The 27,054-nt window shown below is 42.7% G+C and overlaps 1 protein-coding gene across 1 annotated transcript in view; it reads left to right on the top strand.

Moving 5' to 3' along the window:
• The first annotated feature begins 8,509 nt into the window (after positions 1 to 8,509).
• LOC106589425 (latent-transforming growth factor beta-binding protein 2) overlaps positions 8,510 to 27,054 on the top strand; it is a 152,446-nt gene continuing 133,901 nt past the window's right edge. Inside the window, exons 1-2 of the mRNA XM_014179443.2 lie at positions 8,510 to 9,496; positions 17,721 to 17,794. Coding sequence (XP_014034918.2) covers positions 9,033 to 9,496; positions 17,721 to 17,794 — 538 coding nt within the window. The 5' untranslated portion in view covers positions 8,510 to 9,032. The remainder of the gene's footprint in view (positions 9,497 to 17,720; positions 17,795 to 27,054) is intronic.

Below are 27,054 nucleotides of genomic sequence, written 5' to 3'. Positions count from 1 at the left end.
CTGGGACCAAGTCCGAAGGGGGCCCAACAGGCAAAATATATATATATTATTTTATTTTGTATATTATTATAATTTGTATCCAACCACAGGAGCCCGCTCTCAACGTTCAAAATAAACCAGAGAGCATAATTTAGCCACAGAGGATCAATACTTCATCAGAAACACATACAGGTATCTTAGAAAATTAAGGAAACACCAACATAAATTGCCTTGGCATAGATTGTGCCAGGATTGTGCCAGGAAAATGCAACTCACACCATAACATACTATATATTTTTTAATATTTGCATGAAAATCTGTCGCCAATTGGATGGAAACCTAGATGCAATGTTGTAAATATGTGGAGATTTTAGGGGAGTGTTTACACGTTTGACATCTACATTCAGTCCTTTAACAACAGGAGTAATTTCTCTAAGTAGCCAGGTAAAGTACATGCTGGATAAGAAATACCACGACAGACCTAATGGAAACAGCACATTTGTCTGTAAACTTTCCAAATGTTAACAAAACAAAAGACGATAGACTAAGTGGGATCTTTTTTTGTCGGTAGAATTAATTACGCGAGAAATTGAGGTGCAAACACCTTTATTCACAAATATTGATAGTAGTCTTGGAGTCACGCGATGATATTGTGTGGTCCTCCCACTACGGTTTGGGAAAACATGTCATTTATTAGGCTACAGGTGAAATGAGTTATGATTAACTTCACAGGGTGGTGAAAGTGCACGGTGATGAGGTTGATGTTCCTTTCCAATAAATATCTAGGGTATTCTTCGATGATTGGCTGCCGTTTGACAAATAAACATTATATTGATCTTTATGTCCATAATAATCTCATCATGTAGGCTATACCCGCAGTGTATCTGCGAGCTGGTGGCTAGAGCGCATGTATCAAGACCAGAACGGGCACATTTGCTATATAACACAACATTGTTTGTGACAAAACCATCAGTAGAGTTGAAAATACCCTGGAAACCCATTTAACTTGTATTTTTTATTCTGTACGTGGGCATTTAACCGCAAAAGTTATTTTATGTGCACTACGTCATTACGCACAACCTTTTATCCACTACAAGTCAATTTGATGGAAACACTTCTCTGGTGGGAAAATGTGCATGTTGTTTTTATGCAGGTTTTAGAATATTCGCATGAAAATCTGTCGGCATTGGATGAAAACCAAGCTACTGGGTTAAAAACTGTACTGAAATGTGAATAACCTTCTGGAGATGATCAAGCAAATTAAGTGAATCCAATTGTATTAAAATGCATTTTACTGCTCCTGGTTCAAGTATAAAATCAGTTTAATAAGGTCTCTATGACATTCATCAATGTGAGCTAAAGGAAAGGGGAAGCAGTCTTAATGTTTCTCCAACCTCAGTGGAAGCTTTAGGGCCATGTTGTTGTTTTACAATAAACTGCAAGGCAGCGAATTACAATTTAATTGAATCTAATCCTTGTGCCTTTTTAAAACATTAGGTGATTGTTTACACATTCTGTGGTATAAACCTGGATGGTAGAGAAAAGGAACTCATTACAATTATGTGCCAGACAGTTGGCGTCTGTACTGCAACTTCTGTCTCACCTTTCCCCCATTTCTTTTACAGTAAGAACCCTCCTTCCAATGGACTTCCATATATGAGTCATTCATGCCATTGGTTATGAAGTTACAAGAAGTGTTTATGAAATTGTGCCGAATAGAGACATCAGTTGCCATTAGCCGTGGCCACATTGTTGGGAGAAATAAGTATGTGTTGTGTTTAGTGCTGAGCACATTTTTTTGGAGGGAATTATTACAACGCAGCAGATATCCATTTCTATCCTCCTGGGTAGTAAAGCTGCTAATGTGGAAAATGCTTGACCCAGATTTTCCATGCTCTGCTGGTGGAGCAACGTGAATGGGGAGCATGGGGAGCTGCATCCCACAGCACAGGACACTCGCTGCATCCCACAGCACAGGACACTCTCTCCATCCCACAGCACAGGACACTCTCTCCATCCCACAGCACAGGACACTCGCTGCATCCCACAGCACAGGACACTCGCTGCATCCCACAGCACAGGACACTCTCTCCATCCCACAGCACAGGACACTCTCTCCATCCCACAGCACACTCTCTCCATCCCACAGCACAGGACACTCTCTCCATCCCACAGCACAGGACACTCCCCCATCCCACAGCACAGGGAACTCCCCCATCCCACAGCACTGGGAACTCCCCCATCCCACAGCACTGGGAACTCCCCCATCCCACAGCACTGGGAACTCCCCCATCCCACAGCACTGGGAACTCCCCCATCCCACAGCACTGGGAACTCCCCCATCCCACAGCACAGGACACTCACCCATCCCACAGCACAGGACACTCCCCCATCCCATAGCACTGGGAACTCCCCCATCCCACAGCACAGGACACTCCCCCATCCCACAGCACAGGGCACTCCCCCCATACCACAGCACTCCCCCATACCACAGCACTCCCCCATACCACAGCACTTGGCACTCCCCCCTTATTTACTAGTTTAGTAAAGTAATTTCTCTATTGATTTATGCTTGACTGATTCTATGTGAGTATGAGAGAGTCTAAGTTTGACTAATGAATGGAAGGCCTCTCATATATGGAAAATGTATACTTGCTGGAAAATTATGGCAGCAGGGTCTTTCTTGGCCTAATTGGCCGCCCTTTGAATTGGTTCCAGTGGCATTTATCAACAAGGGCCAAGACATCATGCAGAGCTTTGTTTATAAAGGGCACACTTCTAAATCAAATTTCCAGAGACATGAGGACTGTCTGCCTTCCCCACCATGTGCAGCAGAGACAAGTTGAGGTGGTGACTTAAGAACCCATTCACAATTAATGTGTTTGTTTATTTCCTGCCTGGCTACAATGGAAATGTTGATCTGAACAGAGATGTTTTAAGGGCCCACCTGGGTTGCCATGGACAAAATAACTCTGATGTGATAAATCTGAGACAACTATGAAACAGTCCTCTTCATGTTGGTCTGGTCTATGTCCGAGGTTCTGCTGCCCTTGATCCAAGTCCCCTGGCCCTAATCACACTTCACTTCAGCAGCTGAACCAAAACCAGATGAATGAGGAGGGCATGGAGCTGGGCAATTAAATCTCAAGCACCTTAACATTGTGATTTATGCTAATGAGAGGCAGCTGGCCTGATCACGTTTCAAATTGCAGTCATTATGTTTGGTAAACGAGCTTCTCGGAGAGTTGGCCTGACAGAGCTGGATGGGACCGGCGGGAGACCCTGTTTACCTTCAGCCCGTTGCATTCCAGCTTACAGATGAGTTCAATCTCTGCAGGGAAGGGCAGCAGGCGGCCCTCATGGGGCTCTCCATGCAGACCGCTCAGGAGGGAGAGTGAGAGAAGAGAGTCTATGAGGGAAGCCTGGCTTGTTGAAACACGGGCTCCATGTGTTGAAACATTGGCTTCCTCTGATTTCAGAGTAAGGGCCCGTCCACTATAGACACAGTTTATTACACGGCCAGAAGACACACAAACAGAGTCGCTGAGCCCCTGCCGTGTAACCCCAAACATCAGAAACAAGACAAAGACTCTGAGCGCTACCCACACAACACATAGCCCCCCTCAAGTCAGGCAGAAACCTTACTGATCAGCCTCAACCAACACTGGACCCTGGATGGTCAGTAGGATCACTGAGTCATACGTACGTATACCTAACAAACACAGACTCATAACACATGGAAAAATAAAGTTTGGCGGGATGAATTGAGTCCTTTTGTGCTGCAGAAAGGCCTTGACTTCAGGCCTTACCTCATTTGCTGCAGCTGGCCCCTGGATCCCTAATACACTGCCAGGAGTCATCCACATCACACACTTTGCTGTGGGAGTAGCATGTGCATTATTGTACTGGCAGTGCCTTTGCCAAGAAGATGTTAAGAGTAAGCACTTGTCCAGTGATGAAGGTTTGGGTGGGTCAAAGGGATGATTTTCATTAAGAGGTTGTGGATTTGAGGGAGCTCTACTCAGAAGTTCTTAATCTGATCACGTCATCTCTGTGTGGCTAGTGCATGAAGTCTTTGTTAACCTTAAACAACTCATACCCGCAAATGAATGAAACAATCATTCAGCTGTGAAATAATTCAGTGTGGATGTAATGCCAGTACTGGATGACATACTTGAAACTCATTGCCAAGGGTGCTGAGTTCTGTGTAACTTTGAAGTGTTACTAGACTCCCACTCTCATTTTAACAGAGTTGAGAAATGTTTCCACTTCTTCTCCAGCAATCCAAGAACTGAACAATGACACGCACACACACACAAAGTCTATATCGGTGTAGTGTAGTGCTGTCTCAAGCCAGTACTCGCAATTCCACAAAAAACATTTAAAAAGCCAAGTATGAATATCATGAAAGGAGAAGTGGCTGTCTTAAAGGCAGGTTAACGTTTTTCGTCTTATATCTTGTTCTGGAGGCAGCTCTGCAGAGTGGTCACAAGTTGGCACAGCCACAAAGTCATACAATTTTGACTTTGCTGCTGGCCCATCTCGGGGATATTGCTCTGTTCTGCCTCCAGGACAAGACTCATCCCAATAAATGTCAACCTTCGTCCATGTGACCTAGTTCCATTGCCCCAATCTGACAGCACCTCAGTCATGCAGTACAAGTTGGGGAGGACACCTCAGTCTAAGCACATTACAGTTATCTTCCACCGCTTCCTTTTGGTCAGGGAATGCCTGTTTTATGTAAAGTTTTTACGATGTAGGTCTAAAATGATATCTGCTCCAAGGAGAAGCTGTAAAAAAAAAAAAGATAATTAATAGAATGCAAATTCTATTTAAGCTGTTCCAAAATGTTATTCCATCAAAACGAGTCCCATTTCTGTTTAGCTTATAAGATCTGTATTCCCTCCCCTTTTCCCCGGGTCTTGACTGCTGCCCAGCCTGGACAATATCTGTATTATGTCTGCAGTTGGGCAGATAAGGGAGCTGAGGACCTCGGTACAAATGGCAAAAGGTAGCTAAGAGATTGACATTCTACATGGTCTCCTCCATCAAGGGTAGTCACTGAGGCTGATTCAAATGGAACACTTACATTTCCGGAGCCGTGGCTTAGGGTTAGGGTTACTGTTCATACTTGATTACAATGAGGACCCTACATTCTGAGCGTAATGATATGGTTTGGGTTTCTAATGGGAACACTTGAACTCTGACCCCAAGGCAGCACTCTAATGGTGACGGCTCATTCAGTCATTGTGCCTCTGACCGAACTAACACAAATGTGTCTCTACTGGGACAGTTCCACTGACAGGCAAATTCTCCGGTCTTTGTTCCCGGATAGAATTGATTAAAAGGTGTCAAATCCATAGAATATGATGACTCAATGGCCCCACAATGCTGATACAGCCTCAATGGCCTCTCATTTCACAGCACAGAGTGATCATTCAAGGGAGGGATCAGTGAGGCCCAAAGCAAAGGCACAAAGACCAGCCTAGCCTCAGAGCCATACAAAGCATACTTTACGTATTTCTGAGCACCTCCAAGACATATGACACCTACTAATGGTCTAGTTACTTTAGACAGAAACAAAAGTAGGGAGTTGGTCGGGGAGGATGGGTCGGTGTACAATCTAGCAATCTGAAGGTTGCGTGTTCGAGTCACGTGAGGGACAGCTGTAGCCTTTTAGCTAACCCTTCCCCTAACCCTTATTCTAAACTTGACCAAATTCACCTAACCTTTGTCGTTAGTTCACCTAACACCATTTATTTTTTTCCCCATAATTCTTCTTTGTTGTTACAATGCAACAAGGTGCTTAATGATCTTCTTGACCTTCCTTTGACACCGGGTGCTGTAGATGTTCTGGAGGGCAGGCAGAGTGCCGCCGGTGATGCGTTTGGCTGTATGCACCACCCTCTGGAGAGCCATGCAGTTGAGGGTGGAGCAGTTGCCTTACCAGGCGGTGCTGCAGCCCGACAGAATGCTCTCAATGGTGCATCTGTAGAAGGTCGTGAGGGTCTTAGCGGCCATGCCAAAATGTATGATACGTAACTTACGTCATCCAATTTGTATGCTATTGTACAACCAGGTAAAACGTATGATACTATACGTCCTCTAATCCATATGATATTTTACGACCACTATTCCATTCATAATGTAACCTAACGTAACATATCATACTAAATGGAGTGTTACATATTTACATACATTATAATACGGAATGCCCTGAGACCATGTTGCAGAGACAGACATACTCTCACACACATGCACACACGCATGCACACAAAGTAAACATGCAAAGGTTATGTAATACATGTATATCAATTTGTATTTGTATAAAAAATATAAACAGGTATTTATGTGTATCTGCATTTATAACATGACTCTTGGTTGCAGCCATATATACTACTAAATAGTGCACTGTTTGTATTGTAATTTATGTTCTGAGTAACTGTACTGTTTGTCCACTGCCAGCTATAATTTTATTTTCTGTTTGAAAATTGATAGGAGTGGCTTGGTTGTCATGGTGGAGTTTTTTGAGGACTCTGTGGAAAAGCTTCAGAGAGATCGAGAGACTCCCTTCCAGGACAACACACTCCTACAGAGCAGCAAAGACAGTAGCAGAGAAACCCCTCACTAACTGACCCTCTGAACTCATATCAAAGCTCAACAGACACAACAGTCAATCCACCAAACTCATTGAGCGCATGTACAGTAGGCTATGTTTTCGACCTAGCAATTACCACCAATGCTTTATCAGATGATGGTGGTCAATTAGTGTTTACTGCATAGACAATGTAACATGTTCTATATCTATGATGTTAGGAGCAACCTTAGGAGCCTCCCAGACAATAGAGGACAGGGGCAGGCCAACCACCCTGACGCCCAGGGCAACACACCAGGGGATCGGAATGAGCACCATCGAATCAACCCCAGAGTCACAAGACAACTGCAGCTTCCACTCTAATTAGATTTCCCATGAGCAAGAGGAGAAGCGCTAATCAGCTCCAGTATATCTCCACTACACAGCCCATGTCAGCCCTGCTCTCCTCTCCTGACACACTGGACAGTACACAGCCCTGGTCAGCCCTGCTTTTCTCTCCTGACACACTGGACAGTACACAGCCCTGGTCAGCCCTGCTCTCCTCTCCTGACACACTGGACAGTACACAGCCCATGTCAGCCCTGCTCTCCTCTCCTGACACACTGGACAGTACACAGCCCATGTCAGCCCTGCTCTCCTCTCCTGACACACTGGACAGTACACAGCCCTGGTCAGCCCTGCTCTCCTCTCCTGACACACTGGACAGTACACAGCCCATGTCAGCCCTGCTCTCCTCTCCTGACACACTGGACAGTACACAGCCCATGTCAGCCCTGCTCTCCTCTCCTGACACACTGGACAGTACACAGCCCTGGTCAGCCCTGCTCTCCTCTCCTGACACACTAGACAGTACACAGCCCTGGTCAGCCCTGCTCTTCTCTCCTGACACACTAGACAGTACACAGCCCTGGTCAGCCCTGCTCTCCTCTCCTCACACACTAGACATGTTTGGGTTGGAAATTATCATGATTCTGAAGGAGAGAAGCTGAGCAGAGCAGGAGCGAGCTTGGTGGGTCCAATGCTCCTCTGTCAGCTGTTACTCAGAGGAAAGACAGCTGGCTTTGCTACTCCCAAACACACAGCGAAGTTATGATGATTGTCCTGCATGTAGTAACTTCTGTTCATTAATTCCCAAGAAACTAGGTCAAAGAAAGACAAACATAGCCTACTTCACTTACGTGGGATAGAAAAGAAATGGACAGACCATGCATGCTGACCCAGCTAGCCATTTACTGTTGTGATTTTTAGAAGATGTGCATAACAGTAATAGTGTTGGCATGGTGGAGACAGGAGATGAAAGACATACTGTATAAGTGTATCATTGTGGTTTGAAAGGGATGATGTGGCCAACTCTCTATTGGTTGTTTAAGATCTTATGGGAGAAAATAAATGTTGTTTCCAGACAGTCAAGGACAGGGAAACGGATGATGCAGCATGGATGAAAGGGGAAGATGAATGGGATTTGTTATATAACTTCTCTAGTTTTCCAAGAACTCAAATTGAGCTTTAACTGTGTGCACTACCCATATCCCCCATATTGTGTGACACAAAGATCATATTGTTATGTCAATGTTCAATTATTGCTGTTCTACTACTACTCAATAGCTAGCCGTTTATTAAGTGCTATATTATATATGCATGACAAATTGACTTAATCTAGTATAGCCTACTCAGTCTAAACTTGCCTTGATTAGAATGACTATTACAAAAGACTCAGAATATACAATTGTCTAATTCGCAGAAAATCTGAACGCTGTAGCCTTCTGTAGTATCCAAATTGCGTGCTACACGTGCGTTTTATTCAATGGCAGAATAGAGGAGCATATTTTAACACACAAGGAAGTATTATATCATACTGTAACTTGGTAGAAATTGTGTGGCCGCTGGGCGCTTGGACCGAGGGGGGCTGAGCGTAGGCATCGATAAGACCACGAAGGGGGAGTTTCTTCTTGTAAAATGCACGCAAAGCCTCCCAAAAATTCCCGGTGATTTCAGATCCAAGGTGGTCATATCCATGGGAGCACCATTCAAAGTCGAGAACTTTCACTTCGAGTAGTACTGCGGCTCCAACCCTGGAATCTCATTGCTGCCCGCGCGCGCAAAAAAACATGAACTATTACAGATGGATTAAAATGTATCTGAAATCATTTTCATAATCGATTGTTTTTGTAAGTACAGGGAAGCTTTACATTTTCAATTTTATGAGCATATGTTAAAGCTGCGAATTGATATACTTATATTTAAGATATTGAATCCATTCTGCGCAATGCTTACCTGGACATTATGAAGACACATCTAAGCATTTTGCATGCTTGGGAAAGGATAGGCCTACATTGCTGCTAAATAATTCTGTTCACCTCAATTTAACCACTTGATATCGCGCGTGGCTATCGAAAAAAACGGAATCTTGATCAATCACCAGCGTACACGCAGCGGCAATTTAATTTTTGACAAAAATATGAACCAGTTGGGGATTGCAGTTTTAGTGGTTTTAACCATTGCAGTTGTACGGATGTGTGACTGTCGGAAGGACTCAACAGGTGGTGGACAGGAGATGTGGAATCAGCTCCGGGCGCGAGCTAGGGGGCAAGGTCACTCCGCAGGGGGAGCGAACGACGCTGACCCCGACAGACCATCCAGAGAAAGCTCGCACAGGTCCTCTCACAATGTATCGCACTCCGGTCGCGGGGCTCCGGTGAGCTCAGTATATCAACGAGATAACAGGCACGCGACGGTAATTAAACCAGTTTCAGGTTCCATAACAGAAGCTTCCCACCGGGCGGACGATTCCACCGTCTCACAAGATGCTGCGCGTAGAGCCGCAAGACAGCTCGGCACCCATCACTCATCACAGTACAGACCCCGAATAATTTACAGACAGAGCAACAAACCCAGCTCCACGCACACCAGGCGCCTTGCAGGGTAAGATTTTGCTTGTTATAGGTTATAAGAAATGCCTGCAGGAGTGCGTTTGAGTTTGTCTACAGATGTAGGATCTTAATTTGAGCCAGTATGCTACAGCAGGAAAATAATCCTTTAGGGGTTGATACATTATTCGTAAGGGAAAATCAAGACTGACATTTGAAAGTGGAAATTACAAACTTCTTAAGCCTTTGTTAACCTCAAATACACTATAAGTCAAATACACTACAAGTCTCCTGCAACAGTGTGATGAAATTAAGATCCTACATCTGTACCAATCATTTAAATCCTTTTTTTTTAAAACATAAAATCTGCTGTCTCTTCCCGGGGTTGTAAAGTGAGTATATTGTTCAGTGAGTGTAGGCCTAGGGTAGTTATGAACACCTGTATCAAGGCTACATAATCGTCATTGGTGTTCAGAGAAAGTGATTGATGTTGGTGACCTGTGGGGAATGTCATGAATAAACACAAGTCTATTAGAGTGAACGTCTGCTTAGTTGGTAGGCATACACTTGCTGTTACTCTGCTATACAACAATGATTGTATTATACCATCGAGCAAATGTAAGCAAGATTTGAAATTATTAGGTTTTAGTCAAATGTTATATCTGTTTGGAGATCTTGTGGTCAATTTGCAGTCTAAAAATGATTTGTAATTATGTTCCAGCCCCCTGACCATCCGCTCAAGAAAAAATCATCCCGCGGCGGAATCTAGTTGGTGATCTGTAGCCTATGCAGTTGTGTGCTTGCTATCTGCAAACTGGGCGCTTATATCACACATATAGGCTGGGAAACATGTATTGGCATGTATTCATGGATGCCAAGGGAAGCCAGGCTTCCCCTTTGTCTCTGTATGTGTAGGCCATCTATCTGATGCTGTCTGGTCCAAAAGAGTATGACATTGTTGAGCCTGTAGCATTGAGTGCAAGGGAAGCCAGCAAGCATTTGGCCTCCCTTGATAATTTTTTTGTATAACATAATAGCCAATCAATGTTGAGCTAAACTGAGTGAGCTCAACTGTGAATGGCCCTGGCGCACCAAAACAAAAGTGTCAAGGGAAACCAGTTTGTATTTGGCTTCACTCCAATCACATCGCATCGAGAGCATACGTTTTGACAGAAACTCTTTGTGCATCTCGTTGTGTTGTTGGCCTCCGGTGGCTAGCTAGCTAGCTAAAATTGGCCCATTCCTAAATTAGCCATGGATGGAGATAGGGATTTGGACTCGGCCTTAGGCCTATATATATATATCTATATCTACTAGAGGTCGACCGGTTATGATTTTTCAACGCCGATACCGATACCGATTATTGGAGGACCAAAAAAGCCAATGCCGATTAATCGGCCAATTTTTTTATTTATTTGTAATAATGACAATTACAACAATACTGAATGAACACTTATTTTAACTTAATATAATACATCAATAAAACCAATTTAGCCTCAAATAAAAAATGAAACGTTCAATTTGGTTTAAATAATGCAAAAACAAAGTGTTGAAGAAGAAAGTAAAAGTGCAATATGTGCCATGTAAAAAAGCTAACATTTAAGTTCCTTGCTCAGAACATGAGAACATATGAAAGCTGGTGGTTCCTTTTAACATGAGTCTTCAATATTCCCAGGTAAGAAGTTTTAGGTTGTAGTTTTTATAGGAATTATAAGACTATTTCTCTCTATATGATTTGTATTTCATATACCTTTGACTATTGGATGTTCTTATAGGCACTTTAGTATTGCCAGTGTAACAGTATAGCTTCCGTCCCTCTCCTCGCTCCTACCTGGGCTCGAACCAGGAACACATCGACAACAGCCACCCTCGAAGCAGCGTTACCCATGCAGAGCAAGGGGAACAACTACTCCAAGTCTCAGAGCGAGTGACATTTGAAACGCTATTAGCGCGCACCCCGCTAACTAGCTAGCCATTTCACATCGGTTACACCAGCCTAATCTCGGGAGTTGATAGGCTTGAAGTCATAAACAGCACAATGCTTGAAGCATTGCGAAGAGCTGCTGGCAAACGCACAAAAGTGCTGTTTGAAGGAATGCTTACGAGCGTGCTGCTGCCTACCACCGCTCAGTCAGACAGCTCTATCAAGTCATAGACTTAATTATAACATAATAACACACAGCAATACGAGCCTTTGGTCATTAAGATGGTCGAATCCGGAAACTATCATTTCGAAAACAAAACGTTTATTCTTTCAGTGAAATACGGAACCGTTCCGTATTTTATCTAACGGATGGTATCCCTAAGTCTACATATTTGCTGTTACATTGTATAACCTTCAATGTTATGTCATAATTATGTACAATTCTGGCAAATTAATTACGGCCTTTGTTAGGAAGAAATGGACTTCACACAGTTCGCAATGAGCCAGGTGGCCCAAACTGCTGCATATACCCTGACTGCTTGCACGAAACGCAAGAGAAGTGACACAATTTCCCTAGTTATAAGAAATTCATGTTAGCAGGCAATATTAACTAAATATGCGGGTTTAAAAATATATACTTGTGTATTGATTTTAAAGAAAGGCATTGATGTTTATGGTTAGGTACATCGGTGCAACGACAGTGCTTTTTTCACAAATGCGCTTGTTAAATCATCACCCGTTTGTCGAAGTAGGCTGTGATTCGATGAGAAATTAACAGGCACCGCATCGATTATATGCAACGCAGGACACGCTAGATAAACTAGGAATATCATCAACCATGTGTAGTTAACTAGTGATTATGTTAAGATTGATTGTTTTTTATAAGATAAGTTTAATGCTAGCTAGCAACATACCTTGGCTTCCTGCTGCCCTCGCGTAACAGGTAGTCAGATTGCCATGTAGGCTCCTCGTGGAATGCAATGTAAGGCAGGTGGTTAGAGCGTTGGACTAGTAACCGTAAGGTTGCTGTTACAATGTCTCCTAGTAGGAGGGGGCTGCAGGAATCAGCAGCAGGAGAGCAAGGAAGTTCCAGTGGCACAAAACGTTTAATATGGTAGTCCCGAACTCAAATACAACATGAGGGAAAAACACGCACAAATCGAAGTCGCCACACACAGGGAAACTAATTGCACACACGGAGGAGAAACCTCGACTCCTAAACAAAGTCTCGAAAAACGGTAACACTACTGAATAAAACGAAAACCCCGTGGTGCAGACACGCACCCCTAACGTGAAACACATACAAACAATCCCGCACAAAGACTTGCATGCAGCGGGGTGTAAATAAACCATTGAAATCAACTAAATGAACACAGGTGTGAAAAAACAGACAGACACAAACAAAAGGAAAAATGGATCGGTGGTAGCTAGTAGGCCGGCAACGACGACCGCCAAGCACCGCCCGAACAGGGAGAGGAGCCACCTTCGGTGGAAATCGTGACAGTTGCAAAAACGAATCCCCGAGCTGACAAGGTAAAAATGTCATTCTGCCCCTGAACAAGGCAGTTAACCCACCGTTCCTAGGCCATCATTGAAAATAAGAATGTGTTCTTAACTGACTTGCCTAGTTAAATAAAATGTTTTATATATATATATTAATATATATATATTTTTAATCGGCAAATCGGTGTCCAAAAATAACGATTACCCGATTGTTATGAAAACTTGAAATCGGCCCTAATTGACTACCATTTGCCTCATGCAGCGCGATCACATCTCCTTCGCATAGAGTTGATCAGGCTGTTGATTGTGTCCTATGGAATGTTGTCCCACTCCTCTTCAATGGCTGTGAGAAGTTGCTTGATATTGGCGTAAAGTGGAACACACTGTCGTACATGTCAATCCAGAGCATCCCAAACATGCTCAATGTGTGACATGTCTGATGAGTACAGTATGCAGGCCATGGAAGAATTGGGACATTTTCAGTTTCCAGGAATTGTGCACAGATCCTTGCGACATGGGGCCGTGCATTATCATGCTGAAACATGAGGTGATGGTGGCGGATGAATGGCACGACAATAGGCCTCAGGATCCCGTCATGGTATCTCTGTGCATTCAAATTGCCATCGAAAAAATGCAAATGTGTTCATTGTAGCTTATGCCTGCCCATACCATAACCCCACCGCCACTCTGTTCACAACATTGGCATCAGCAAACCGCTCACCCACACAACGCCATACACGGAGTCTGTGGTTGTGAGGCCGGTTGGACGTACTGCCAAATTCTCTAAAACAACGTTGGAGGTGGCTTATGGTAGAGCTCTGCTGGACATTCCTGCAGTCAGCATGCCAATTGCACACTCCCTCAACACTTGAGACATCTGTGGTATTGTGTTGTATGACAAAACTGCACATTTTAGAGTGTATTTTTATAATCCCCAGCCCAAGGTGCACCTGTGTAATGATCATGCTGTTTAATCAGCTTCTTGATATGCCACATCTGTCAGGTGGATGAATTATCTTGGCAAAGGAAAAATGCCCACTAACAGGGATGTAATCAAATTTGAGAGAAATAAGCTTTTTGTGCATATGGAACATTTCTGGGATCTTTTATTTCAGCTCATGAAACAACACTTTACATGTTGCGTTTATATTTTTGTTCAGTGTAATTTCTCTTTTGTCTCTCTCTGTGTTTTCATAATATTCAGTCGATTCGCAAGTCACTGAATCTCACCTGAGAAATCATCCGAGCTAGGAAACAGCACCCCTCTGTCTCAGTATGTGTAGCCCATGTATCTGATGCTGTCTGGACCAAAAGAGTATAACACGTTGTCGCCGTAGCATTTGATTGATTGATACCAGCAAGCATTTAGCCTCCCTTGATACATTTTTTTTCTAAAAGTATTAGCCAATCAGCGTTAAGCTGAGCTCAACTGTGGGTTGCGCTGGTGCAGCAAAACTTCCCCCAAGGGAGGCCAGTTTGGATTTGGCTTCACACCAATCAAATCACTTCCCAAGCAAAATGTCATTTTCTGTAACGGTCGTCGTGAACACAGGACCAAAACGCAGCGGGAATATGAATGCTCATCTTTTTAATATTGAGAAAAGTGAACACTTACAAAATAAACAAAACAACGACTACACAGTTCCATAAGGCAAAGTAGCTATACAGAAAACATCTACCCACAAAACCCAAAGGAAAAACAGGCTGCCTAAGTATGACTCCCAATCAGCAACAACGATATACAGCTGTTCCTGATTGAGAGTCATACCCGGCCGAAACAAAGAAATCCCAAACATAGAAACACGGACATAGAATGCCCACACAAATCACACCCTGACCAAACCTAAATAGAGACATAAAAAGGCTCTCTCAGGTCAGGGCGTGACATTTTCAGAAAAACGTGTCTGTTTCTGTGCTGCTTGTGTTTATGTCCTGCAGTAGCTAGCTTGCAAAATCGTCCCTTTCTTAAGCCGTGGATGAAGATGGGGATTTGGACTTTTGACTTAATTCTCTGTACAGGCCTAATGATTATGACGGCGATTCTGATCTAAACATAAATTAATATCTTGTGCCACTGGCCAAACAGAACCACCATCGGTTGTGTTCATTAAAACCTATTTATTTTTGCTAAATGAACCCTCGTGCAGCCAACAATGTTTGTTCCACAGGACAAAGCATGGCACACATAGGAGAGAGGTGTTTACATTATAATCAGAATGGACTTTAAAAGTTCACCTTGGGTTACATACATTACCTGAATGTTAAATGGAATATTCTTGTTTGAGTATGTCATTACAGGGCCGCTCACCGAGCCCTATAGGAATCAGGTTATTTATATGGCCAATTTCTGAGGGACACTTTATTAGCAATATGAGGATCCAGCACTGCTGTATAGGCATGGTGAGGAATGCCTAGCGGACTCAATGTCTGACATTGAGTGCCCTGATTTCAACCCCCGTTCTGCTTTTGATATCTTGCTCAGGAAGGCTTTGTTGCTTGGTTCCAGAAAAGCAAACACAACACATTCATTGATCTATGGTTCCCATAGCCTTTCACAGGGAGATTTAGAGACACTCAAGCACCAGTGTGTTGAGCACCTATGTCTTTATTACTGTAACTGAAAGCAGCGCATGAAGCACTCACGTCCACACAACACTATGGGCTTGATTCCATCATACTTGGTACTGTAACCAAAAACATCTTATTTATTGTGCTTTAAGAATGCACGTTTGGATTCATGTACTCAACAAGCCAATTTGACAAAATGTGAATAAAAAAGAAATACCAATCCATGTGGCTGTAAACATGCTTTTTCACTGCACAAACAGCAGGGGCGCAACTTTCACTGGGGACGGGGGCATGTCCCCCCCACATTCTGAAATTGCAATCTTGTCCCCCCTGGTTTTATCATTTGAATGTGATATAAAACTATGCTCCGGTGTGCTTTAGGACCATGCGGACACCTCCGAGTGATCGGATAGTTTACATGTGTTTATTCCACTGGATAAAAAAATATAAATAATATTATGTCCCCCCCACTTCTAAAACCAAAGTTGCGCCCTTGACAGAGTGTTATTATTTGTTTATCCAGAAACCTAGTTACTAGTTTGATTGAATAGGGCACTGTGAGTTTAAGGGGGTGTAACAGTTAAGGTGCCATAAATCTTCAGAGGCATTACCTCGTGGTAATTCACATTTTTTTCACTTCTTTCTGATTCATTAGCTTGAAATGAATCCTCTGCTGATCGTTAGAGAGCGTGTGTCTGCATGACACATTTCCTCTTGGAATTCCCACTCTCTCCTTACTCACCATCTGGTTTCTGGTGAGCCCTCGGGGAGAGGGAGTTTCATACGGTGTACCTGTCATGTCCTCTCCAGCAAAGTCTGTCAGGAAGACCGCTGACTGCTCCAACTCAGAAAACTGCTCAACCTGGCTGCATGAAATGGGTCATGACGAGTGCAAATATGACATCATTGATATTTATATAGCTTTTATGAATAGTTTCGTTATGAAGAGCTTGGAATACTTTTACCATTCTAGTCTACTTTCTATGAGGCTATCAGGAATGATCCATCCATATCAAGGCTCGACAGTGCGACCATTTTTCTCGCATATGCGCCTAAATATTTCGCTGTGCACCCTGGAATTTTAATTTAAGAGCACTGATGCGCCTAGAAAAATTAAGGATTCTAGCTTTAATACCTCAACATTTCTTTGATTGGCGCCTACATTTTTCAACTTAGGCACACGTGCTCCTTGTAAAAAAGGTCAGCGTAGAGCCCTGCATATAAGCACCAACATCCCCACAGACCTGGTCTGTTTTGTGTGGTTCATATTCATAATTTATCTTTATAAAAATGTAGGACTATTTTATGGGAGGTATTGTTTTCTAAGTATTGTGTAGTTCTTGAAAAGGTAAAGGTAATTAATTCCCTTCCTAGCGACGACTTTGCTAAAATCTGATTGGTCAGATGTGTATTAACTGTCAAAAGAGAACAGTTGACTTGATGATTGTTTGTGAATGTGGTCAGTTCATTAAATGTGCAAAAGAGTAATTGGTCTCCATCCAGTCTACACAGAGAGTCAGCCATCCATCCACCATCTAAAGAACTCTCAAACTAGAAAAACGACACCTGTCTGACCAGGTGATGTTAACAGAAGGCAGACAGTCCTACTGTATCCCTGTGTTTACACTAACAGTTTACTAGTCATCTCCTGACTCAGACCAGATATCATACCGTATCTGCATAAGTCATACAATCACTCAACAAACTGCCATTAATATCTTGTGGCAAGATGATGGGAGGTCGATTTATGCAAGCACTATTGTTTACGGTTTGAATTTGCCCTGGAGTTGCTCTTGTGGTGTGGTGGCTTTTCATGTATTTCCCTGTAAAAATTGGCCAGTGCTGTTCTTACTGATTAAAGTATGTAAAGAATCCAGTTATTACAGTTTGCCTGGAGATGTATGTAATGCGCAGCCTGGGTGCTTTTCCTGTTTCTCCTCTTCCCTCCTAGGCTCAGATAACCATGCATTTGTTTTCACTCTAGACTCCATGCAACACAGATAGAGTTTCATGCTTTGCCTGAAAATGTTATTGCATCAAATGCAATTATGTTTGAATCTCTAAGGTGCTCCTTCAATAGGCCAACCACATTAAGGGATGTGAAACTATAGTGGGGTCAGAATTAAATCTCAGATAGGAATGTTAAGGTTTGAGACCATGAACACTCAACCCATTATTCCCCTTATGAATTATGAATTGTGGGGTACTGTACTTCCTGCATGCCAATCCATTTTAAACATTACATACAGTATATATTACATATCCCATTTCTCTCTCTCTGCAGGCCTAATGTATGTGGAGGTCAACAGTGCTGCTCTGGATGGGCTGTGGCTTCTGGGACCAACCGCTGTATAAAGCGTAAGTATTCATATCTGCCCATATGCCTTAGGTAAACAATCATTCATGATAATCTGGATCCCTTGGCATGACTGTCTCTTGACCATCTCTCTCAGTCATGTCTCAAGTTGTTAACGGCTCATTCTCAGGCTTGGCCCTGGGTATGAAACACACCAAATCCAATGCCTACGAACTGTGTAAGAATATATTGTCAGGTGGTATCACGAGTGTGTCAATATTCCCTCCATGGTCATGTTATTCATGTGGATTTGCATGCTCTATCATGTAGAGTTTTAACATGGAAATTACCAGTGCTTAGCATTTGGCTCGCTCTGTTGGTCGCAAGTGCTTCATTTTGGGTGTAACTGCACTATTTTTACCACAGAAATATTGGATATCTTAACTGCCATATAAAAGTCAATGGCAGATAGTGGGGGTGAGTGAATAATTGCCCACTTTTTAAAACACAATTTCGGCAGAATTTTAACAGCTTACAAGTGTTACCGAGCTTTTCATTGTAACATTCTTTACATTTGCCTTTTTACGGTTCTGTGGGTTGTTAAGTGCTCTGTATGCTTGCTAGTAGGGGGCAGCAGCCTTAAAGAATCTCTCCTGTTGAGAGAGGATTGTGACCTACTAACCAGCTCCTGGTTGCAAATATTATCAAGGCTTTTCTACAGCCTACCAAAACATTTTGAGAATGTTTTTCCTTTTATTTTTGACTGTCATCATGTTGCAGACTGAAATATCAGGATTTATAGGAGAAGCTGTTTTATAAAGAGTTATCTTTAAGCTTTACAAGCACAGAATGTGAAACCCTCACAACCTGCATTTCTAGGCTGAAACAGTTCCCACAAAGACTAGACAGCAGTACACACACACACACATACACTGTCCCACGCTACAGAAGCTGATGTTGTTTGTCTATCAAGTCAGTCAATAAAGTCACCTCATCCGATTACACAGCAAGCTCATTAGCCAGCCTCCTAATTATCCCTCTCTCCCACCTCTGGTTTTGCCTCCTTTTCTCAAGCCAGCCAAAGGCGCACTTACAGAGGTGTCAATTACTTAGGTTGAAGCAGATTCACCTGCTAGAAAGTAACATGTCCTTTCTTAAACGTTCATGTTAAACACAGTACTGTAGACCATTTAAGAAGGCACGGTCTCCATCCCACTACCATCTGGTTTCTGTTAGTAGTTTGGCCCTCACCCAGGTGTGGCTGGAGGGTAGGGTACTATCAGCTGTGTAGTGAACCCCACACCACGACCCCGGGTCGGGCCCTGGCCTGGTGCTAACACAAGCCCATGGACCCCCCTTAATTGAGAACCTCCACCGTGGTGGTGGAAACCCCTCACTAACTATCACGGAAGTTTAGATACACTTAGGTTGAAGTCATTAATACTCATTTTTCAACCACTCCACAAATTTCTTGTTAACAAACTATAGTTTTGTCAAGTCGGTTCGAACATCTACTTGGTGCATGACACAAGTAATTTTTCCAACAATTGTTTACAGACAAATTATTTCACTTATAATTCACTGTATCACAATTCCAGTGGGTCAGAAGTTTACATACACTAAATTGACTGTGCATTTAAACAGCTTGGAAAATTCCCGAAAATGATGTCATGGCTTTAGAAGCTTCTGAAGCTTCTTTCTCCTAGAGATGAACGTAGTTTGGTGCGAAAAGTGCAAATCAATCCCAGAACAACAGCAAAGGACCCTGTGAAGATGCTGGAGGAAACAGGTACAAAAGTATCTATATCCACAGTAAAACGAGTCCTATATCGACATAACCTGAAAGGCCGCTCAGCAAGGAAGAAGCCACTGCTCCAAAACCGCCATAAAAAGCCAGACTATGGTTTGCATCGTCCCTTTGATGCGGTGAAGTTGTCCTGTCCCCTTAGCAGAAAAACACCCACAGAGCATAATGTTTCCACCTCCATGTTTGATGGTGGGGATGGTGTTCTTGGGGTCATAGGCAGCATTCCTCCTCCTCCAAACACGGCGAGTTGAGTTGATGCCAAAGAGCTCCATTTTGGTCTCATCTGACCACAACACTTTCACCCAGTTGTCCTCTGAATCATTCAGATGTTCATTGGCAAACTTCAGACGGGCATGTATATGTGCTTTCTTGAGCAGGGGGACCTTGCGGGCGCTGCAGGATTTCAGTCCTTCACGGCGTAGTGTGTTACCAATTGTTTTCTTGGTGACTCTGGTCCCAGCTGCCTTGAGATCATTGACAAGATCCTCCCGTGTAGTTCTGGGCTGATACCTCACCGTTCTCATGATCATTGCAACTCCACGAGGTGAGATCTTGCATGGAGCCCCAGGCCGAGGGAGATTGACAGTTCTTTTGTGTTTCTTCCATTTGCGAATAATCACACCAACTGTTGTCACCTTTCACCAAGCTGCTTGGCGATGGTCTTGTAGCCCATTCCAGCCTTGTGTAGGTCTACAATCTTGTCCCTGACATCCTTGGAGAGGTCTTTGGTCTTGGCCATGGTGGAGAGTTTGGAATCTGATTGATTGATTGCTTCTGTGGACAGGTGTCTTTTATACAGGTAACAAGCTGAGATTAGGAGCACTCCCTTTAAGAGTGCGCTCCTAATCTCAGCTCGTTACCTGTATAAAAGACACCTGGGAGCCAGAAATCTTTCTGATTGAGAGGGGGGTCAAATACTTATTTCCCTCATTAAAATGCAAATCAATTTATAACATTTTTGACATGCGTTTTTCTGGATTTTTTGTTGTTGTTATTCTGTCTCTCGCTGTTCAAATAAACCTACCATTAAAATTATAGACTGATCATTTCTTTGTCAGTGGGCAAACGTACAAAATCAGCAGGGGATCAAATACTTTTTTCACTCACTGTATATATATATATATTGTCATAAGCGCAACGTGACTGCAAAAGAGACAGGTTAGAATGTCAATTCTCATCTATAAATTGGAAATCTGACAGAATTTTTGTTGTTGTAAATTAGTGGTGTTTTAATGTCTTTATAAAATGTGGGACATGATTATTTGAATGCGGGACTGTTGCGCACAATCCGGGATATGTGGTCACCTTAGTCTGGTGGGGGATCTAGATATGGATTAAAATTGTTTTAAGAGTTCTTGTCCTGTTGTGTGTTTGGTCCAATGTTGGCTCTTGTCTCAGATTCTTCCAATAAGATCCTGATTCTGTCTCTGTGTTGTTGTAGAAGGATGGATGGTTAACACAGTTGGTTTTTATATGTTGTGTTGCTTAGTAAGTTACATCTGTCTAAAAGAGTTTGGCGCTATGTAATATATATAAGCAAGAACAAGAAATATATACAGTGCATTAGGAAAGTATTCAGATCCCTTGACTTTTTCCACATTTTGTTATGTTACAGCCTTTTTCTAAAATTGATGAAAGAAAATCACAAACTGCACAAAATACCCCATAATGACAAAGTGAAAACAGGTTTTTAGTAATTCTTGTACATTAGTTAAAAATAAAAAACAAAAATGTCTTATTTACATAAGTATTCAGACCCTTTGCTATGAGACTTGAAATTGAGCTTAGGTGCATCCTGTTTCCATTGATCATCCTTGTGATGTTTCTACAACTTGATTGGAGTCCATCTGTGGTAAATTCAATTGATTGGACATGATTTGGAAAGGCACACACCTGTCTATATGAGGCCCCACAGTTGACAATGCATGTCAGAGCAAAAACCAAGCCACGAGGTCGAAGGAATTGTCCGTAGAGCTCTGAGACAGGATTGTGTCGAGTCACAGATCTGGGGAAGGGTACCAAAAAATATCTGCAGCTTCGAAGGTCCGCAAGAACACAGTGGCCTCCATCATTCTTAAATGGAAGAAGTTTGGAACCACCAAGACTCTTCCTAGAGCTGGGCATCCGGCCAAACTGAGCAATCAGGGGGAGAAGGGCCTTGGTCAGGGAGGTGACCAAGAACCCAATGGTCACTCTGACAAAGCTCCAGAGTTCCTCTGTGGAGATGGGAGAACCTTCCAGAAGGACAACCATCTCTGCAGCACTCCCCCAATCAGGCCTTTATGGTAGAGTGGCCAGACTGAAGCCACTCCTCAGTAAAAGGCACATGACAGCCCACTTGGAGTTTGCCAAAAGGCACCTAAAGGACTCTCAGACCATGAGAAACAAGATTCTCCTGTCTGATGAAACCAAGATTGAACTCTTTGGCCTAAATGCCAAGTGTCACATCTGGAGGAAACTTGGCACCATCCCTACAGTGAAGCATGGTGGTGGCAGCATCATGCTGTGGGGATGTTTTTCAGTGGCAGGGACTGGGAGACCAGTCAGGATCAAGGGAAAGATGAACAGTGCAAAGTACAGAGAGACCCTTGATGAAAACCTGCTCCAGAGCGTTCAGGACCTCAGACTGAGGCAAAGGTTAAACTTCCAAAAGGACAACGATCCTAAGCAAACAGCCTAGACAACTCAGGAGTGGCTTCGGCTGCCAATTATCATGGCTGCACCCCTGCCCAGTCATGTGTAATCCATTGATTAGGGCCTAATGAATTTATTTCATTTGACTGATTTCCTTATATTAACTGTAACTTAGTAAAATCTTTGAAGTTGTTGCATGTTGTATTTATATTTTTGTTCAGTATACATTCTAATCAGGCTTTGAAGTTCATGTTTGAAGTTTTTGTCAGCATGGTCTGATCTGACCGTGGTCTGATCCAGTTGATGGCTTTCATAAGACATATATATATAGCTCTTTGGGTATTTCTGCTTGGATTGACCGAAGCCATAAAGTGAAGCTAGATGTAACTGTGACCAATGGCCATAGAAAAATGTCCCGTTTATATTCATATTTATTTACAATCAGCATTTAGTCTAGCTACGCTCCACAGGACCGAAATGGTGCATCTGGTTTGGGGGTCATCCTCTGTTCTCTTTACAAAAAGATGCCTCAGTCCCAGAGAGCAAGTTGTACTGTAAAGCCCTAACACTGCTCCACACATTTTTTCAATGGTAAACAATAAGTGCAGGTTCCTCCTTTTGCCAGAACCGGGTTTAGAAATGAACTTAGTCAGTGGCCAATATTAATTTACAATCACAATTCAGTTTTAAATCAAAGCATGAATGAATACTTCACCAGCAAACCAGTAATTCAGGAAATGAGCCAGGAATGGTAAGCAGTGGGAATGCAGTCCATCTTGATAAACAATTATTGCCAGAAAAAGAGAGGCTGAACATTGGATTAGTGGAATTCCTTTGCTTTGTATCGTAAACAGCCACAGTAACCTGTTTCCAAAATAGAAAACCCTCCAAATTAAATCAAATGAGGTGGAAAGAAAAGGTCACCTTGTTAGATGGAAGGACATTTATCTTTCTGATTGATCGTCACTACCGTACCAGAATTGGAATCCAGTATTTATAATTCAGTAGATATAAATTGTCGCTCTCCTGTTCTACTTGTGCTTCACTTAGATATCCCACTCTAATCTATGGACCTGTGGTATTGAAGGTAAGATTCACAGCAGTTATCTCACAGTGAACATTATCTGGGCTACAGTATTACACAAAGTTGATCTGAGCCAACTGAGCATTCAGCTCTCTTCTCCTATTAGTAGTGTTTATTTTTGGTTGGTTAGGAGGTTTATTCCTTACCTATCAAAGTTGCCACTTAAATCCTGACCAACAGGTGTTTACATACTGAGCCTGGCATGTCATGATGAAAACATGGACTTCCACCAGCCATAGAGACAGGGCTAGCCCTTGGCATCCACACCACAGAATGCCTCTCACAGGAGAGCGAGAGCACACTGTGTCCTCCTGACCATCTCACCCCAGCACACTGAGTTTACCCAGTGTCATGGCACAAAGACTTATCGATCCAGTAAGCTATTTCTGCAGTCATACTTACTGTATCTACTATAGTAAAGACAAAATAGTGCATGTTATGTATTTCATTATTTCATCATTCAACAAGTACAATCAGCCATGAAAGAATGGCCCCACCATGAAAGGCATAGCATTGCCTCTTGATTTAAATCCTTAGCTGTCTTTGAGACGGCAGATGAAAGGTGCATCATTCAAGAAAATAAATAACGTTGTTCTCAGCCTCTTAAGAAGCCTGTGATTGACAGAGTGAAATGCAGTAGAAAGGAGGTTCTTTTTGATTTTCCTTCCAGCTTTCTTTGGCCTGCTGTGCTGCTCAGGGCCCCATCCAACCCTAAAATAACTCTTCATGCAGAAAGTCTGCCTCGGTCTCTTTCATTCACCCATTCCTCGCTATTTCTCTCCCTCTTTCCAAACAAAAAATTCTCGCATGTGGAATGTTTCTTTAATTCCATCATATCCTCACTGCTGTTAGGGCTAGATTAAAGCCTTCCAGTGCACACAGATTTGGAGACACCGTTGGGAATTATGTATATTTTTTGTCAGTCTGTGCTGTGCTGCCCATGCTCAGAATGACATACTTTGTAGTTACCTCATAACATAACATATGCCTATGTACATATGCTGTATGTATGAGTCGTGGGGTTGAAAATTGGGGAAAATAGTCACATTTCACAGATGAATATAATATATGTGAAATTGGGTTAATTTACCTGTCAGTTCTTCTAAGAATAATTTGTTTTACTGATTGAGTTCTTTCGGTCCATGTTGTAAAATAGACGGCTGGCTGTAGTGTACATGTTGTACGTGCTCTCCCACAGTGTCTTGTCTTACAACACTGAGCCCCAGTGGTTTACAACCATCCTACTGAAACCACATACCTGCCTGGAGCTCTCATTGGGGACCTGTCATGAAACTGTCATTGGGGACCTGTCATGAAGCTGTCATTGGGGACCTTTCATAAAGCCTTGGTGTGAAACAGAGTCCACTTTTAATATATGTTCCTCTCACATCAACATGTGTCCACCAGCTGGTAAAGTAAAGTATCAAGGACATACATGTGTGAGGGTTTTGTAAAGAGTACCTTCACATAAAGTTACACAATCATGTTGAGTATTATAGATTCAAAAATGTTTGGCTTGTATTAGTGGTGATTTTTTGGTACTAAATAGATGATTGTGCTCCAGATGCAAGGCATGCATTGCTACAGTTCAAAATATGTTTTAGCGTGAAGTCTGTCTTTGCATTCAACCACTGCATATTCAAGCCTATCGTTGAATCTGACAGTGTTCCTTTGCCTCCATGTCTGTGGGCCAGTTGCTCATCCTTATCAAAACCATATCTGCTTGTCAGCCAAGTCACCTGTATGAGTTTTCGTTGGAGGGAAAGATTTGTATGTTCCATTCAATTGTTTGAAGAGCATACACTGCTAAAAGCATTAGCTGTATGGAAGAGATATCAGGCCAATAGACTGTGGAAAATGTGGTTTATATGTATTGTCATCTAGCATCACACACACAGAGTTTAGCCTGAAATCTCTTCGAAGGAAAGAGCATACTCAGTTTATGTATATAGGGGATGTTGATCAAATCTGCCTAGAAATGTGGCTTGTCTTTAAGTCACTGGCCTCTCTGGTGACGTTGTTCAGTCAGGGGTGAAATAATTGCTACACAGACAGCCGTGTAGGCCAACTCTGCTTTACAGGCACACTGTGGATTAGCAGAGCGTTACACAGTTCACAGTTCAGGGGCATAACTCTCCCTGGCAGTCTGGATGGCTTTATGGGCCATTAGACAGATCCTGTAATCAATACACACACCATGCTCACACAGCCCTATCATTACACAAACACTGGACACTTTACATTACTCTTCCCAAACCAGGAGCCCTGCCTCCAGACCAGCTGTTGTCTGTGTGGAGGTGGCAATCAGGTTCTGTTTGGGCCTTCACTGGCCATATGTTTTTCTAATTGCTACCATGGACCACAACATAGCTAGAATGGGTTACCATGGACCACAACATAGCTAGAATGGGTTACCATGGACCACAACATAGCTAGAATGGGTTACCATGGACCACAACATAGCTAGAATGAGTTACCATGGACCACAACATAGCTAGAATGGGTTACCATGGACCACAACATAGCTAGAATGGGTTACCATGGACCACAACATAGCTAGAATGGGTTACCATGGACCACAACATAGCTAGAATGAGTTACCATGGACCACAACATAGCTAGAATGGGTTACCGCACTGTCTCTCCATATAGTTGTTTTTCTGTGGATGAGGAGGTGAAAGGGTTGTTTTTCTGTTTACACATTGGTTTTGGTTGGCGATGTAGGGCCACTAGAGAGGGGAGTAGAGCGCTGCTACATTGCTCCAGCAAATAGGAAGTCTGACCAGTGTAATACATTCTTCAATTACTTTTAGCTGTTTCTGTTTCTTTGTGTGTGATGGAACTGGTGTCATGATGCAGAGAGTGGATCTGTCAGAAATCTCTTAATTGAAGAGTCTAGAGAACTGCTTTTTTATTGATTTATTTAACCCTTATTTTACCAGGTAAGTTGACTGAGAACACATATTCATTTACATACATAACACCAAACAAAAAACAATCCCCACCTCTGCATCCCCCCAACACACTATCAGAGTTTATTGTGAAATAAACACAAATTACTTATTTGAAATTCGTGACACCACGTGGTTTTCAGTTTCATAACGCATTCGTGTCCAGTACACAATTTCTTCAACACAAATTCCAATTTGTTGTGGCTAAAGTTAGCTAGGTGACTAATATTAGCTATGTTGTGGTCCATGGTAACTAATTCTAGCTAGGCTAGGGATTAAGGTTAGGGGTAGGGGTTACGCTAAGCGTTAGAGTTAGGTAACATGCTAGCTAAATAGTTAAAGGGTTTTAAGGTTAGGGTTAACTAACATGCTAAGTAGTTAAAAACTAGTAAGTAGTCTCAAAGTCGTCTATCATGTCATTTGAACACACACCATTTGGGTTGCTAGACCTTTGCGTTATACACCTACCCATCCTTCCCGACAAACCTTCCTATTGTTTCTGTCTTAAGTAACCTAATGTCTTTATCTGGGATTGAAATGCAATGTATACAAAATTGTGTGGTGACTTTTTTCATGTGTCTGTCACGAATTTCACATGAGTAACTTTGATCTATTTCCCAATAATTTGTGATAGTGGGTTGCATCCCCATAGCCTTACAGTCTCCTGCACTCCACAGTTTAGTCAGAGCAACACATAGCCAATCATATATCATGCTCCGTCCGGCTCCATGGCCGTATGGAAACTGTTGTGATGTTATCCCCAGGAGAATGGAGTTTGTGGGTTTTGGTGACCACAACGTCTCACATTCTTAAGTTACACATACTGTAGTGGGCACACACCCCTAG

This window comes from Salmo salar, chromosome ssa01 (genome assembly GCF_905237065.1).
Source record: "Salmo salar chromosome ssa01, Ssal_v3.1, whole genome shotgun sequence".
NCBI lineage: Eukaryota > Metazoa > Chordata > Actinopteri > Salmoniformes > Salmonidae > Salmo > Salmo salar.
This window is presented reverse-complemented; position numbering and strand designations above follow the sequence as displayed.